Source organism: Sinocyclocheilus anshuiensis, unplaced genomic scaffold (genome assembly GCF_001515605.1).
Source record: "Sinocyclocheilus anshuiensis isolate Anshui unplaced genomic scaffold, SAMN03320099.WGS_v1.1 scaffold673, whole genome shotgun sequence".
NCBI lineage: Eukaryota > Metazoa > Chordata > Actinopteri > Cypriniformes > Cyprinidae > Sinocyclocheilus > Sinocyclocheilus anshuiensis.
In genome coordinates, this window is record NW_015539862.1 from 450,129 (window position 1) to 466,473 (window position 16,345).

Genomic DNA, 16,345 nt, shown 5'->3' on the forward strand with positions numbered 1-16,345 from the left:
TAAATGCTCTGCAATCACGTTTTTAAAGAAATTAATACTTTTATTCAATAAGTATGCATTAAATCAGGGGTCGGCAACATTGGCACGCAGAGGGATAATGACTGGCACGCGAGCAATAGGGAGAACTGTATAACGACAAGTCACCCCCAATAATTAAAAATGGCCAAACTATCCCCCCTAATATTTGAAATTCTTGCACTGATCTCCTGCACTCCATTATGCAGTGCTCTTGTTGTGAGGATGACAAAAATCTTTAAAAGTTACATTTTCAACCTGGTCTGCCTCAGCCGTCCTACAGTGCTCGTCAATGTCAAAATAATTGAGATGGCCAATCAAAGTAGGCGGGGTTTACTGTTCACAGAAGCGGAGCGTAAATTCTAGTGCAAAGCATCAGTTTAATGTTGAAAGACAGCGAGGAAAGATAGAAATTTGCAAAAAGCAAATCATTTAATATTAGTCAACTGTTTTACGATAGAAATGTTAAATAATCGACATCAATATCCAGTGATGCAAACTACTCAATTTTTTTTTTCACAAATATGGCCATTTTGAGAGAGAGAGAAAAAGAGAGATATTAAAGTTGCGTGTGTGAATTACCTGCATCTGTGTCTCTCTCTACAACAATGAAGCTGAGTTTAGTTACTTCAGAAACAGCAATTTTACCCCCTCGTTGCTGAGAAATATAATGTAGTGATTCAGTCTCAAAGCTATTTATTAATAAAAGGCAGCTTTGACAACAAGTTTCTGTGCTCCTGAATGTTTCTTTGTGTGCACTGGGTGATCTACAATCTCTGTGTGCGAGTGATGTGTGTGTGTGTGTGTGCGTCAATTAAAGCAGCGCATTAATATAGAATGGCGATTAATCTGAATGGTTTTAATGCACAATATTGGCACAGTGCCAATTCAGTTAACCAGAAAATTTTTTAAATGGCAATTCATGCCCAAAAGGTTGCCAACCCCTGCATTAATCAAAAGTGACAATAAATACACTCGTAATGTTACAAAAGATTTCTGTTTCAAATAAACAGTGCTCTTTTGAACTTTCTATTAATCTAAGAATGCTGAAAACAAGTATTACCATTTCCACAAAAATATTAAGCAGCACACATGAAGGATCATGTGACACTGAAGACTGAAGTATAATGACTGCTGAAAATTCAGCTTTGCCATAACAGGAATAAATCACAATTTTAAATATATTAAAATAGAAACAGTTATTTTAAATTGTAAACATTTATTTCACAATGCAGTATTTTTGATAAATAATAAATGCAGCCTTTGTGAGCATAAGAGATTTCTTTTGTCCCCAAACTTTTGAACGGTAGCAGTTGTATAACATGTTTAAGGCATACAATAAAATTTTAAAAGTTAAAATAAAAAAGTTTTTTTTCTTTCTTTTTTTTTGTATTTGCTGTGTATCAATCTAATCACTAGGTCTTCTTTCTTTCTTTCTTTTTTTCTTTCTAAATGTTACTCTATTCATTTTCTATTTTCACTGTTTACGATACACACAAGGTCACAAAATCACCTTTCGTGACACGGCAATGATTTTTATTTATTTATTTATTTATTGAGGTTATAGTTGAACAATATATCAGTACCATGCTTTTACATTTATCTGTACTGATTGATATTAGATATTTATTTGCTCATGCTGCCCTATTTTTACATTTAGATGACTTTATCATCTTACACTCTGTTAACCTTTAAAAATATGATTAATTTAAAAATACTGTTAAAAGTAGGGCTGCACGATAAATCGCATGTGATATTTAATGCGCATCTTGTCAGAAAGCCAGTTCTGTAATCAGCGGTAAATCTCCATCACCTGCGTGCCTTCACATTGAGCAGCATTAACTACACAGAGCCGTTGTTCACTGACGAGCTGCGCAAAACCACGTTCATATTCGCGCGATTTTTTGCGCAGCTCGTCAGTGAACAACGGCTCTGTGTAGTTAATGCTGCTCAATGTGAAGGCACGCAGGTGATGGAGATTTACCGCTGATTACAGAAACGGCTTTACTGATAAGATGCACGTTAAATATCGCATGCGATTTATCGTGCAGCCCTAGTTAAAAGTAATCTTTAGTAAATCCCAAAACGAATATCCATTTTCCATAATGTAAATTATAATGTTGTGAAGTTCACCTATGAAATGAAGTGAAGAAATGTTTTATTTAATGTTTTATTTTATTTATGTTTTATGTAATTATTTTATTACTTTTTTCTTGGCTATAACATAAAACTAATCACTAGCTCACCTAAGCTGTCTTGTAGGTCCTTCCAACTCTTTTAAAGCTAAAAGTTAGGACCTCGTGACAACCTCCATAAACAGGTGACACAGTAACAATAGTATCCGTGATAGTACCCAATCAAATTTCCTTCCTGAATGGAAAATCTACTATTGCCATCCAGAGACCCAGAGCGGGTATTTAATGAGACCTTACTAGAGCGATAAAACCGTGTAGGCCCTTGCAGATGGCAATCTATTGTATTATCTCCTTGGCTGTGGAACCGGTCCAGAAGCAGCCAAGTTTTATTGATGCATGTGACCACAAAAGAGAGCTAACAGAGTAGCATACCACAAACCAATCTGTAATCAGTTTTGTGGAAACAGAAGGAACATTGTTCTCTGTGAAGCAGTAAATTACGAGCGGAGACTTATATTCAATGTTATGAGCAATCTGATAAAGGTGAAACACACATGAAGAGATTGAGGCTTGAAAGTAGACGATAACTATCTGATTTACAAAAGTTGAGTGTTGAATGAAGCCAACGAATTAAACCAATGGCAAACAATGGGGAAGAACTAACTTGGCATCAATGCGAAAACAAAGCAATGTGGTTGCCAAGAGAATAACAATGCCGTTTTAGGTGGTCTGGAGTAAGTAGGATAAAATGTCCTAAAGGCAGAAGAAAGGGAACGGTGAACCCAGCTAATGTGAACAAGGCTGCAGTAAATGTGGTTGAGACATGCATAGGCTTCATGTCCTCAATGCTGGGTCAGAGCAAAGAGGGACATAGCACGCATTACAGTGGATACGGAACAACAAGGCTGCCGTAAATGTGGCTGAGACATGCATAGGCTTCATGTCCTCAATGCCGGGTCAGAGCAAAGAGGGACATAACATGCATTACAGTGGATCCGACATGAGGAGTCGTGTGTGTGTGTGTGTGTGTGTGTGTGTGTGGGGGGGTCATCATGGGAGGATAAAGAGGGAAATGGAGGACAGGAGGGGTACATGCCAACCTCCTGCCAGCTCCAATTACCAGGGAGAATAGAGCATGGCATGCAGGGTGATGGGTCTAATCAGAACCCCGCTGAAGAGACAAGTCTCCGTCCTCAGACCCCACTGTGAAACAGCCCGAGTGCTCTCCACATCCACGTCAGCCAGAGTTATTCTCACCCTGCACAAACACGGCGCCGCAGAAGAGGATGCTCAAATAGTGATGAAGCACCGTGGGACACTCACACAGAGAACAAGCCGTTCTTCAGAGACGGATCACTCATACTTAGATCCAATCTCATGTGTCTGCTTCGATGTCCATACCACATGCTAATTACGTTTAAAGGAATAGTTCACCCTAAAATAAAAACATTTTCATTCACTCCAATGTCGATCCAAACCTGTATGACTTTCTTTCTTCTGAAGAACATAGAATGAGAAAAAAAGCATAAAAAGCATAAGACTTGAAATTTAGCAGTAGTATGACCACTATTTTTTTTTCTTTTGCATCCTTTCCGAAGCATGAATATTCTTCATACATAGCATTTTTTTTTGCAAGACACTGTCATTTTTGAGTAAACTATTCCTTTAAAGGGATAGTGTACCCAAAACTGAAAATTCCATCATCATTTACTCATCCTCAGGTCCTATAAAACTTTCGTTCATCTTTGAAACAAAGATATTTTTAATGAAAGAGCACGGCCTGAAGAGATATTTTGTGTTTTAAATGAAAGTCCATATAACCAAAACTTGCTTCATGCTTCAAAACGTTCATAAAAAAGCCTTTAATCTGGTTTAATCCAAGTCTTCAGAAGGAAAAACGGTCACACTATATGATGGACAGATTAAAATTTTAGGCTTTCATTCACATATAAACATTGATCTACGCACATACACAGAGCACATCAAATATGGTAAATAAAACTCAATTGTACTTGTTTGACAAGCAAATATAGTTGAGCTGCCATTTACCATGTTACACAAAGCTAAAGTAGACTTCAAAATGTTGGAAAGCATATAATGATCACTATTACAATGGTACTTTTTCATCCTTTTCAAAGCAACAACTTTCTTCAAAATTCCTCATTTTGCGTTCCACAGAAGAAAGAATGTCATACAGGTAAGACATTTTCATTTTTACAGTGAACTATTTCTTTAAGCATATGAAGGTCTCCTTTGTTATAGAAGAACAAAGTTCCACAAATACACTTGGACAACGAATCCTTTGCACGGAATCTGTATACTTAGGTAAGGCAACTTCTGAACTAATAGTTTGCTTATGTAGGATTGACAGTTCTTGAGAAACAAATGTCCTTGTAATTTCCAGAGAGTGTGTATGAGAGTGATGGATAACAGCAATTAAGGGTGACATCTCTTTTGATGGGAGGGAGCAGAAGGGTTTCTGTAATGATATATGACAACAGAACACCATCCATTTTACTACATATCTTAATTTCCAGAGATCATTTCAAGTCCTCTTTTAGAAAAAACGTCGTTTTACATTATTCAACCAAAAATCTGCTTCACTGGCACATCACTGACTACTTAAATACAACAAATTAGACAGATGTGTTGTCCATTAAGAATGTAAGCGAAATGAAAATCAACCTAGAAATGGCTTACTTATATTGTAGTTGTCTGTGCACATTAAACTGGTATAAAAAAGTATGTCAACATCGAAAAAATGGCATACTTTAATTTCAAATTAGATCATACTCTCAATATAGCCCCGATACTTACAAATAACACAATTCTAGAGAATGAGAGCAAGTAAAATGTGAAAGACGGCAGGCCTAGCATCCGAACAAAACAGCATTCATTCATGCAAGATGACATCAGTGTTAGGTGATATCAAACGGCAGAACGCGGCTTTGCCTGCAGGCTGATGTACGAGATAACTTTTACATGCTATTATATTTGCATTTTTGGAGGCAAGACAGAGTGCGTTTAAAATGAAGCCAGGCAGACAACACATTTAGCCGCTTAGAAAAGAGCAAGAAGTTGCATTACATAATTATCACATGAATAAAGTGAATGAGCACTCATTGGGATGAGCATACAGAAGAGCTCCTGCAAAATATATTTACACATACAGGTGCATCTCAATAAATTAGAATGTCGTGGAAAAGTTCATTTATTTCAGTAATTCAACTCAACTTGTGAAACTCGTGTATTAAATAAATTCAGTGCACACAGACTGAAGTAGTTTAAGTCTTTGGTTCTTTTAATTGTGATGATTTTGGCTCACATTTAACAAAAACCCACCAATTCACTATCTCAACAAATTAGAATACTCCATAAGACCAATAAAAAAAAAAAAAACATTTTTAGTGAATTGTTGGCCTTCTGGAAAGTATGTTCATTTACTGTACATGTACTCAATACTTGGTAGGGGCTCCTTTTGCTTTAATTACTGCCTCAATTCGGCGTGGCATGGAGGTGTTTATTGAGATGCACCTGTATACAGTACATATTCAAAGTTAGGGGTCAGTAAGATTATTAATTAATTTCTTTATAAGATATTAATACTTTTATTTAGCACGATGCATTAAATTGGTCAAAAGTGACAGTAAAGATATTTATAATGTCACAAAAGTTTTTTTTAATAAATGCTGATCTTTCCATTCATCAAGAATCCTGATAAAAATTATCACATCAAATTACAATGTTAAAGATAAAAAATAAAAATTTGAGAAGCACAATGTTTTTTAAACATTGATAATTATATTAAATATTTATTGAGCACCACATCAGCATATTAGAATGATTTTTGTAGGATCATGTGGCATTGAAGACTGGAATAAAGGCTGCCGACTATTCAGCTTTGCCATGACAGAAATACAATAGATTGTACACACACACACACACACACACACACACACACACACATATATATATTTATATATATATATTTATATGATATATTATATATATATATTTTTTTTTCTGTCGTGTAATCGACAGTTTTCAGTGTCGACTAGTAGGAGCTGTACCGTTATAAATATATTAATTCATATAATGTATATCATTAAAGTTAATGAGAATACTGTACTTGCAAGAGCTCATCACAACGCATTTCAGGACTGGCTTACGCTGACTGCCTTATGATGATGTACTTATAAAGCTGTCTAGATAGGCAGGCGCTTGTTTTTGGAACAGAGTTTCAGTGTACAGTGATTATGCAGTCCGAATGGGTTTCACTGAGGTCAGAGCTCCTGGTTCACTTTAATTGTGAGCACTGAATTCATAAGGACCAAACTGCAGGTAGAAAACAGACCCAGCATAATCAATATTTGCTCGAAACATCCTCACCTTTAAATGGTATAATTGGCTGTGCAGATCTGCAACCTCACAGACACATGTAGTAAATAACAAAGCAGCATGTGTAAAGGTGAACCGCACCCTAGGAGTGGCGGAGTCCCGTCTGCAATATTTCAGCGGCATGCTGTTTATCTAAGTCGGTGGTGAGGAAAGAGGTGTAATGCATGCCATGACCTTTGAAATAATACACTTTTTCTTGCTGGCCAGAATATTCCGGCTGACTTCCCTCCAACAGTCACTTAATCAATGTTGGGCAGGTGTGACGTTGGTCTCTCTCTCCCTCATTTATCCGCATGGGTCTAGTTTTTCTGTCTTGCCCTCTTTCCTATGTGTCCTCCAGTTTATTGTGTCTCCGTATGATCTACAGCTCTGCCACAGGCACATAGCTGTTATTTATGCTACGGCACTGATTTGTACATAACAACACATGTGTGACCCATTACCACAACCGAAGGGTGATCTGCTCACTCCACTCAAGCGCAACGGCCCGAGTCACCTTGAGCCATGACAGCCGTGTGGAAATCACACGATCTGCTATCTGTCAGAGCGCCTTATATAGACTAGAGAGCACGCTTGGAGCCACCATCATGGTCTCATATAGGCCATCAGCAAAAAAAAGGCTTTTTTTTTTTTAACATATGTTATGCAGACGAGTCTGCATATGTGTCATATTTTTTCATGTATCTGGCTGATTACATTATGTACGCTTACTAGGGATGCACGGTATATTGGTGGCTAAATTGTTATTGGCAGATATTGCCATGTTTTTTAAAATTATTACTAGTATTTTTTAATTACTGTTTTTAAATATTATTGATATCATTGATATCATGCCTGGTCTCATAAAGGCCATCAGCAAAAAAAAACAACAAAAAAAAAACAAGTACTGTAAAAAATACTGCAAATGAATAACATACAAAATAATATATATGAATATTATGATTAAATGAATATAACATCAAATAAAATAATAAAATACAAATTAGATATTATAAATATAGAATTGTAAATAAAATATTAATAAAGGAATATTATAATTTTTCATTAAAAAATTAAGTTAATTCAACATCCTGTGCCATTTGCGTTTTTAAACTTTTGAACAGTAGTGCATATGGTGTGGAAAAAAAATAGAGTCTGTATAATATTTTAATGTTTTTGAAATAGGAGTGGACAATGAAGTCTCTTATGCTCACCAAAGCTGCATTTATTTGATCAAAGCTATAGTAAAAAAGAGGAATATTATTATTAAATATAATTAACATTTAAAATATATATATTTTTTTTTAATATATTTTAAAATGTAAATCATTCCTGTGAACATTCGAACACCTGTTTAGTTGAATTACTTCTGATAGAGTTCACTTTAATGTGATGTGCATGAATAGTGTAAGATGGCAGTAGCTGTAAATGAAGCCCCCTCGGCTCTGTGTATGTGACAGCCTTTACTTATTCTTTCAGTCCGCTAGACAGAACAACACAGATCAAACACATGAACCTCTCTATTAACACATCTTCTCTTCAGGCTGTGCTGAAGCTCTGACACTGAGCTAATCACATTAAACTTAAAACAGACTGTATAGCTGCCACTCCTACCACATTTCATCAAATCAACAACCTCACGACCTGAAACACCACAGATGACCACAAAACTTGAATGTACTACATTCACAGCTTTGGAACGTCCTGTGCCGTTTGCATTTTTGTTTGTTTTTCCAACCCAGTTGCATCTTAAAAGAGTTTTGAATACATTTTGCTTAAGTAAAAGATTTGAATATTTTTGGTTAATTTGCAAATACTCTCAGACACCAGTAAATGTAAATATATTATTGCCATTAAGTATATTTTAAAGTTCTTAAAGTTTAAAAATAACTGATTCTATTCGAATACATTTTAAAATATCATGTATTCCTGTGATTGCAAAGCTGAATTAATTCTAACATGTTGATTTGTTATTTTACAATACAGTGCAATCACTCTGTTATGGATTGCATGCTAGACACACATTTGTGGAAGGATGGCATTTAGTGAATTTACCTAATAAAATGACATTTTGATATTAAAAAAAAATCATTTCTGCAACCTAAATTATGTCCACTATACAGCACAGCTTCATATTTCATTACTTGATCACAGAATGACACATATTTTTACCCTCACTTTTACCTCTCCTGTTCAGCGGACTACATTATTCAATTTATTTAGCTTTTGAAAGTGAAAGCCTATGACCATTTCACCCTGAAGCTACACTGACCAGGCTGTCGGACATACGACGACTCAAAGTGTGAACTGCTCCAATTACGCGGCCTAGTGAGCATGGCTGTCAGAGCCACAGGGCTGCTTATTTAAAATGACCAGAGCAACATCAGTCAGAGAACAGCCACTACAGACAATATCAACTCTAAAGATTTAGAGCCTGTGTCACAAATCTGAGGTCATTTCCTCCAAACCAAACTGGACTGGAAAAAGCTTACTATATGGGCCAGGGTTATAAACGCATCTGCTGTAGTGAATCGCTAGTGACTCCAATGAGATCTGGCAGCTACAAACATGTTCTATCAGGATTAATTACGGATGTTACTCAAAATGAGGGAAAACAGCCCTTAATTTGGATTGTGCAACAAGCTGCAACTCGAACTAGTCTTTATTTAAAATCCAGTAATTGAAGCTAAATCGCAAAGCCCTCGAAAATGAGGCAGGGATGCCGATACAGACTCTAGGTGAGTGATTCCACCCAGCCATATTGCACGAGTCCTTGGGAGAGGCCTCCCTCGACAGACTCAGTTTGTAACTGTCAAACGCTCATGATCTACAGCGCTGGGCTTCAAGCCAGCAGATGGTGGGAGAAATTAAACTTGTGACATGGACCGTTGACTGACTGGAGCCGGGGAAGCAGTTGGAGACCACACCTGTAAAGCAGAGGGGGTCTGCGTGCGATGCGTGAGAGCGCTTCCCTGGAATGTGCATAAGCAAATGATGCTCTTCCAGGAAAACTAAAAGTTTCCATTCAGGAAAATGAACTTTCATTCAGGTTCAAATTGAGAAGCTTATTGTAATGAAACACACAGTTGATGACACATGGTGTCAGTAACATGGTGGGCGCTACTGATCCAGATTAGTCTTTGCCTTTACTTGACTAGCTGGAAAAATAAAAATGTAAAATACCAGAAACAAATGATTTTCATGGCATTTGGTGCCTATGACAAATCTAGAATCTGCATTGTTCCATCGACGCGAACAAAACAAGGCCTCCTTAAAAACTTTCAAGAGTGTGATTCATTGTTTCTTGTGAATACTTTGCAGCGGAAAGACTTTTTTTTTTTTTACACTTTTTTTCCCCACATATGTGCAACACGTGACATGTTTCACAAACTGAAACTAGTAGATAAAAACAAAAACACAGAACTAAAAATAAGTGAACAAGTAATAACCTTTTGTTGTTTTTTTCCCAAGAATTGTAGAACATAATCTGATCTGATAAGAACTGAAGAAACTGCTGCTAGTGAATGCAATTTGATTCATTTTCCAATAATTGTTCATTCTTTCTTCCTCGAAACTACAAAAAAATAATTATTAATGGAATCTGAATCAGAACAACAAGTGAACTAAGTCAAATCTGAATCAAAACTACAAATATTAAATTCCTTACAATTCCCATCCCAACTCGTTACTAAATTGCTAATTCAATATTCATTCACTGACAGTGAGTAATGTTTAGCAATTACATTGTCAGGTTTGAGCCACTTTGATAGACAAGAGCTCCAGGAGTTTTGTAAGCATACCCGTAGAGCTTTTGAAGATGATATCTAATGAGGAAACCGCATCCTCAATGTACAGAAATATTCTACCGAGCCATCATTTAAAAGCATTCCTGTGGGTTTAGAGGACATTGGGAGTTCTAATTCCTCACTATGTGACACGCAAAAGCATGTACATCATCATGTCAATATGAGACAAGACAAGACCATAAAATGCACCGGCCAAAAATGAGAAGAACTCTTTTTTTTTTACCATCTGGAGTTGACGGTAGGAAAAGTTCTGAGGCAAATGCACCCAGAATTATACCTTTTGATTGTGATTTAGCGGATGGAATGAAAATCATTAAACCGAACAATGCAAAAGTACATGTAACAAACTGCTTTGCATTCAGTCTTCGCTGCAGTCCTTGAGTGTCAGTAATGTCAAATCTCTCCACTACAGAGAAATGAGGAGCACAAATGGGGTGCAGCTAGACGAAGTCATTATGAATTCACACAGAGGCCCATGTTGGCATCCGCACAATGTGATTACAACAGAGGCATGGCAAATTTTTATTCAACAGGCAACAGCTGTGAGCAACTAACGCCCACAACCTTGGTGCAAGTGCAGCCTGGAAGTTGAAATTAAACCTGCTGGTATTCCTCACGACGTGTAGTGTGTGGCGACATGTGAACCCTGAAGCTGTGTTAGGATGCATCAGTGGCCCTCTAAGGAAAAGGACTTGTTCACGCTTCTAGAGCAACCATACAAATCATAATCACAACAGAAATGCTCTCATAATTGCCTTCTGTTTAAATTGGGTCCAATTATGTTAAGTTCACATTAATTGTTTAGCAATATGATTCAAGTAGCTAATTAGAAAGGCAGAAGCAGTGACTCATATTTTCCTAAGCTGTGTGCGACCAGATAAACTCAGGTGGGAGTGATTCCTGTGACTGAAACAAGTTCTAGCACATTAACACAAGTCTGTAAACCAGGTCATTCAACATTAAGAAGTTTAACTCTCTTAAGTACATAATGGCTTGCTGTTTGAGAGATACGGTCATTTTTTTTTTCCTTCCACCTTGCAAGATTCAACCGAACCAAACCAAAACGGAAAATAAAACAAAAAAGCAAAACACACACATAAAAAACAACACACAAAAAATAAAGAAGCAAAACACAAAACAAACAAACTTTATACTGCTTAAGGTTGCTTTTATGTTTAACTTGCTTTTACATGGCTCTCTGAAATACTATTCTAATTGGTCAATCATGCGATAACTGCTTTCCCACATGACTGTGCTCACTTCTCTCATATCGCTTTACATATTGTTCTCTCAATTTAATGTTAAATGTCAGTGTTTATGTTGCCATAATGACTGGCTGACCGTATAATGTGAAATACACCTTGGTACTGCATGATTATCATATTCATACCATCTCTGTTCCAAGAAAATGGCCAAAGAAACACTGTACCTATTGGATTTAAAGCAGTTTAAGCACCACAGTTCCACCCGGGTTGAACAGTGATCAAAATCAATGTGTTATATTTCAGCCTAATATAATTTCTATGCGTTTAAGATGAGGTGATTGCATCTCTGGCAGAGATTCCCAAGACCCTCCAAATGTGCCGCAGAGGACATCCTTTAATAAGTCATTAAAGAACATCATTATCATTCAGCTTCTCCTTTGTGCTGGTCTTTCAGCATTGCTGTAGGACACAAATGATGCATTGCTTGCTATGAACAGTGAGCTATAAATAGAGTTCATTCAGTCCTGCAGGATCCTGTGGGCGTCCAGCTTATCCACTTCACTGTGGAAAGCAGCTAAAAGAGCCAAACTGCCTGCCTTCAATATGGCACCTCTCTCTTCGTCTTCCTCTCTGAACAGGGCCAGAGGACTCAACATTCATCAGATGATTTCTTCATTCGAGGCTTCTAATTTCAACCAAATGGCCTTGGTCTGCTCGTACACAGAGGTGAAAAATAAGATTAAAAGGGATTACACTGTGGGCACGCGTGTAATCCCAAACACATGGTGCTGGGGTGGGTCAGCCGTTACTACAAGGAATTCTGTGGGATATTTTAAGATATTCATTTCAATAGTGGCTGAATTGTCGACATTTCATCACATGCTCATGTTCCAGTCTCATGCTTCAGGCTTATTTCTCAGCACATGAATATATCGATGACTTACATGCAATCCAGGGGGCAATGGAAATATGGGTAAGGGGGTTATTCTTAAAATGAGGGCTCACAACCTAAAATGCTACTATTGACGCAAGACACTATATAAACTATGATCATGAAAGAAACCATCTGTCAAGACAATCAATGTAAATGTAAAATCAATCGACAACCGCTTTGACTAATAATAAATCTTTATAAACATTTTTATAAAAGGCCACATTGGTGCTGGCAGTGTGTAAATGTGCATTTCGTTTTTGTTTTGTTATCTTTACAAATGTATTAATTTTACAATCCACTAGCCATTCCAATGATAAAATACTGAATAATAAAAATATAAAAACATAATTTTATTTTATAAGCAACATTTTTATAATTAATAATTTTATCACTTGTTATGAAAGTGAAAAGTGAAAGTGACGTGACATGTGGCCAAGTATGGTGACCCGTACTTGGAATTAGTGCTCTGCATTTAACCCATCCAAAGTGCACACACACAGCAGTGAACACACACACACCGTGAACACACACCCAGAGCAGTGGGCAGCCATTTTTGCTGTGGCGCCCGGGGAGCAGTTGGGGGTTCGGTGCCTTGCTCAAGGGCACCTCAGTCGTGGTATTGAAGGTGGGAGAGAACACTGTACATTCACTCCCCCCACCTACAATCCCTGCCGGTACGAGACTCGAACCCGCAACCTTTGGGTTATGAGTCCGACTCTCTAACCATTAGGCCACGACTTCCCCGGCTATGGCTATCACTATCCTGTCCAATTAAAGGCAAAAGCTCATGCAAAAAAGCAGGAATTTATGAAATACCGGTCAAATCAAGGGCCATCAAATGGCAACAGGGGTGTCTTACCTTCCAGCACAGTAAGTTTGGCACTGGTGTTGATTTCTCCCACACTGTTGGTGGCTGTGCACTCATAGATGGCCTCGTCCCTGTGAGTACGTAGCGGCTGTATGCGGAGAACTGAGCCCGAGCCATCATCAAATTCAATCACCTGAGAAAGAAAGACACACTGTCAAATATTTTTCTCTCCTCTCGTCTTAAATTTACGACAAACCTTCAGACAGATCGTATATCATATAAAGAGCGGTGGTGGGTCTTTAATCACCTCCCTCTGAACTTTCAGCCAAGTACTGTCTTGAGCTATTCTCTTGGAACTGCCACGTCTATCCAAGGCGGATATTGTGACAACTGTTGATGGGATGGGCTCATTTTCTTGTGTATAAAAAAACAAAAAAAACAAACACAAATTTCAGCCCTGCTGGGGTGCTGAAGACCTAAAATCAACAAGGTGTGTATGGGGCTAGAACAGGATACTTAAAGAATAGTTCAGAGATTATACATTTAGTGCATTTAGGCTGCTGTGTTCTCCTCCCACACAGAGATCTACATCGCCTCATTTCGGTAAAGAACAGGGCTAGGCAACATGGTTGAAAAAAATCTCTCAATATATTTTTACAATATTTGACAAAGCAGCTCCATAACATATTTGGACACTGAAGCCAAACCTAAAATGTACGGTATTATGACAAATGTTTGTCAGATACCAGTTGGTTTGACATTTTTAGATGTGTTTTAACCCCTTGACTGTCACCGTCCCACCTGTGGGACGCTTGGCACTCTTTTTCTTGTTGTCCTTTTTCTCTATCAAATCTTTTAGTAATCATCATAAATCATATATCATTTGAAAGCTTAGAAGCCCAAGATTCATCCTGTGAAAACCATATTGAAATCGGACATTGCGTTACCATGGAAATGGTACTTTAAAATCTTTTGGCGGTCTCCTGCCCCTTAGTGGGTGGTGTCAAGTGTCATATTACAAAATGCATTACGCTCTTTTACAATCAAAACTTTTTATAATCTTGACAACAAACATATCATTGGAAAGGTCTGAGTCTCAGGATTCCATATTTGGAGGAATTTATAATTAATTTCCTTATTTATTTTGAGATAGATGTAATATTGACAGATAAATCTAGACATTTGTGACAGAAAAATGCATTAAAAAAAATTTCAATGGAGTTTGGATGGCACACAAGAAAATCCCTTGGTATAACGCATAAACAAAATTGGATATGAACTTCAATTTTTTTAAATATCAACTTCAAATTTGGAACACAACTTATGTAGACGTATGGCTTTAATTTTATAGCAATTTTGTATTTTTAACTATTTTTTAAAATATTTATTTTATATAAAATAAAAGAAAAATAGTACAATACATTTTCTTTACAGTACATTTAGACTTCTATAACTTTTTAATACTTTCATTTTTTTTTTATTATTTAACTTCTGTAATAATCTGCTAATTGTCTTCTTTAAAAAAGAGACCAACCTTAGGTCTGTATTCAAATGCGTTCATGAATTATAATAATTTAAGTTTGGATAGTGCACTACCCGGTGGCTGTTTGTGGTATAACGCCCTAAATAAAATCTCACAGGAACCTCAATTTTTTTCATATCAACTTCAAATTTGGAACATAACTTATTTAGACATAAGGCTTTAATTTTATACCAAATTTAGAGTAAAACCTGTTATGTAAAATATTTATTATATATAAAATAAAATAAAATTAATATAGTGCATTTTCTTTACAGTAAATGTACCATAACTTTTTGATACTTTAATTACAATAATTTAAGTTTGGATAGTGCACCTGCATGCCTATTTTAAAAAATGGGGGATGACAGTTAAGGGGTCACTGTATTTATTTCTTAAATAAACATATAAATAATTTTTAAATAAATAAAATAAATATTTATTTCTTAGTAAATAAAATAGTAAGAAGTATTTTTATTACATAAAATGCAACAATATTTAATTATATATATTTTTTTGCTCCAAAACAAACAAACAATCACTCAACACTATTTATCTATTTTTGCAGTGAAAGTGTCCAAATACTTTGTTTGTTTGTAACCAAGTTTTTTTTTTTTTTTTGCTTAAAGCAGCCCTGTTCCCTGTTGAAAAATAATAAAATAATGGGGCTCCATACTGACCCTAAACCATCCCGAGGTCATCACACCTCTTTACATTTACTTCCGATCTCAGCTTAAACCACAACACAGATAGAACAGGAATTAGGGCAAAGGGAATAGAGGGACAACACAGAGGGGTGTGACGTGGCTGACGGCAACACAAAAGAATATATCAGCGTAAGAGCGCAAGAAGAAAAATAAGAGTGTTGCGCAAATGACTGACGATGGAAAGCAGAAAGGCATCATAATGATGTGGTATGGGAGAGACACTGACATGCCAAGGAGAGGCAGGGAAAGACAGTTAGTCACCTCAAAGCGCTGGGAGCTAACTTTCTTTCCTTTCTTCATCCATGTGATCCGAGGCTTGGGCTCACCCGCTGCTTGGCACACAAAGGATGCCACTCCTCCTGAAATCCCCGTCTGGTCCTCTGGAGATTTGATGAAATTTGGCAAGCCTTGAAAAGCGAGGTAGAAAGAAAAAAAAAACATAGAGAAAGAAAGCAGCCATTAGTTCCTGAACTGTGGTCGTGCAAAACCATGTTAAACTAGTTATGAACGGGGATCCTTCAGACTGGAACTAAGTTAACACCTGCAGCTGAGCCTGAGAGAAATGTTCCCCCTCAAGTCACCTAATACTTGTCAGAATGATCCATTCTCTGAATAACAGCTTATAGCTAATAAAAGCTACAGCTATAGCTAATAAAAAATAGACATTGTAACATTAATAAAAAATACTAGTGCTGTCAACTGACAAACATCAAACTAATCAAATATTTGACAAAAGTGACAAACAACTGATCAAATATTTGAGAAATGTTTTGTCAAAATTTTACAAAACATACAAAAAAAACCAGCTTTAAAAGTCAATGAGGCAGTCACAAGCAGCA

General features: G+C 36.7%; 1 protein-coding gene across 1 annotated transcript in view; it reads right to left on the minus strand.

Annotated features, from left to right (window-relative positions):
* LOC107684933 (receptor-type tyrosine-protein phosphatase F-like) overlaps positions 1 to 15,896 on the minus strand; it is a 102,027-nt gene extending 86,131 nt beyond the window's left edge. Inside the window, exons 1-2 of the mRNA XM_016481319.1 lie at positions 15,768 to 15,896; positions 13,332 to 13,473 (exon numbers count right to left, since the gene is read on the minus strand). Coding sequence (XP_016336805.1) covers positions 13,332 to 13,473; positions 15,768 to 15,806 — 181 coding nt within the window. The 5' untranslated portion in view covers positions 15,807 to 15,896. The remainder of the gene's footprint in view (positions 1 to 13,331; positions 13,474 to 15,767) is intronic.
* Positions 15,897 to 16,345: the final 449 nt, after the last annotated feature.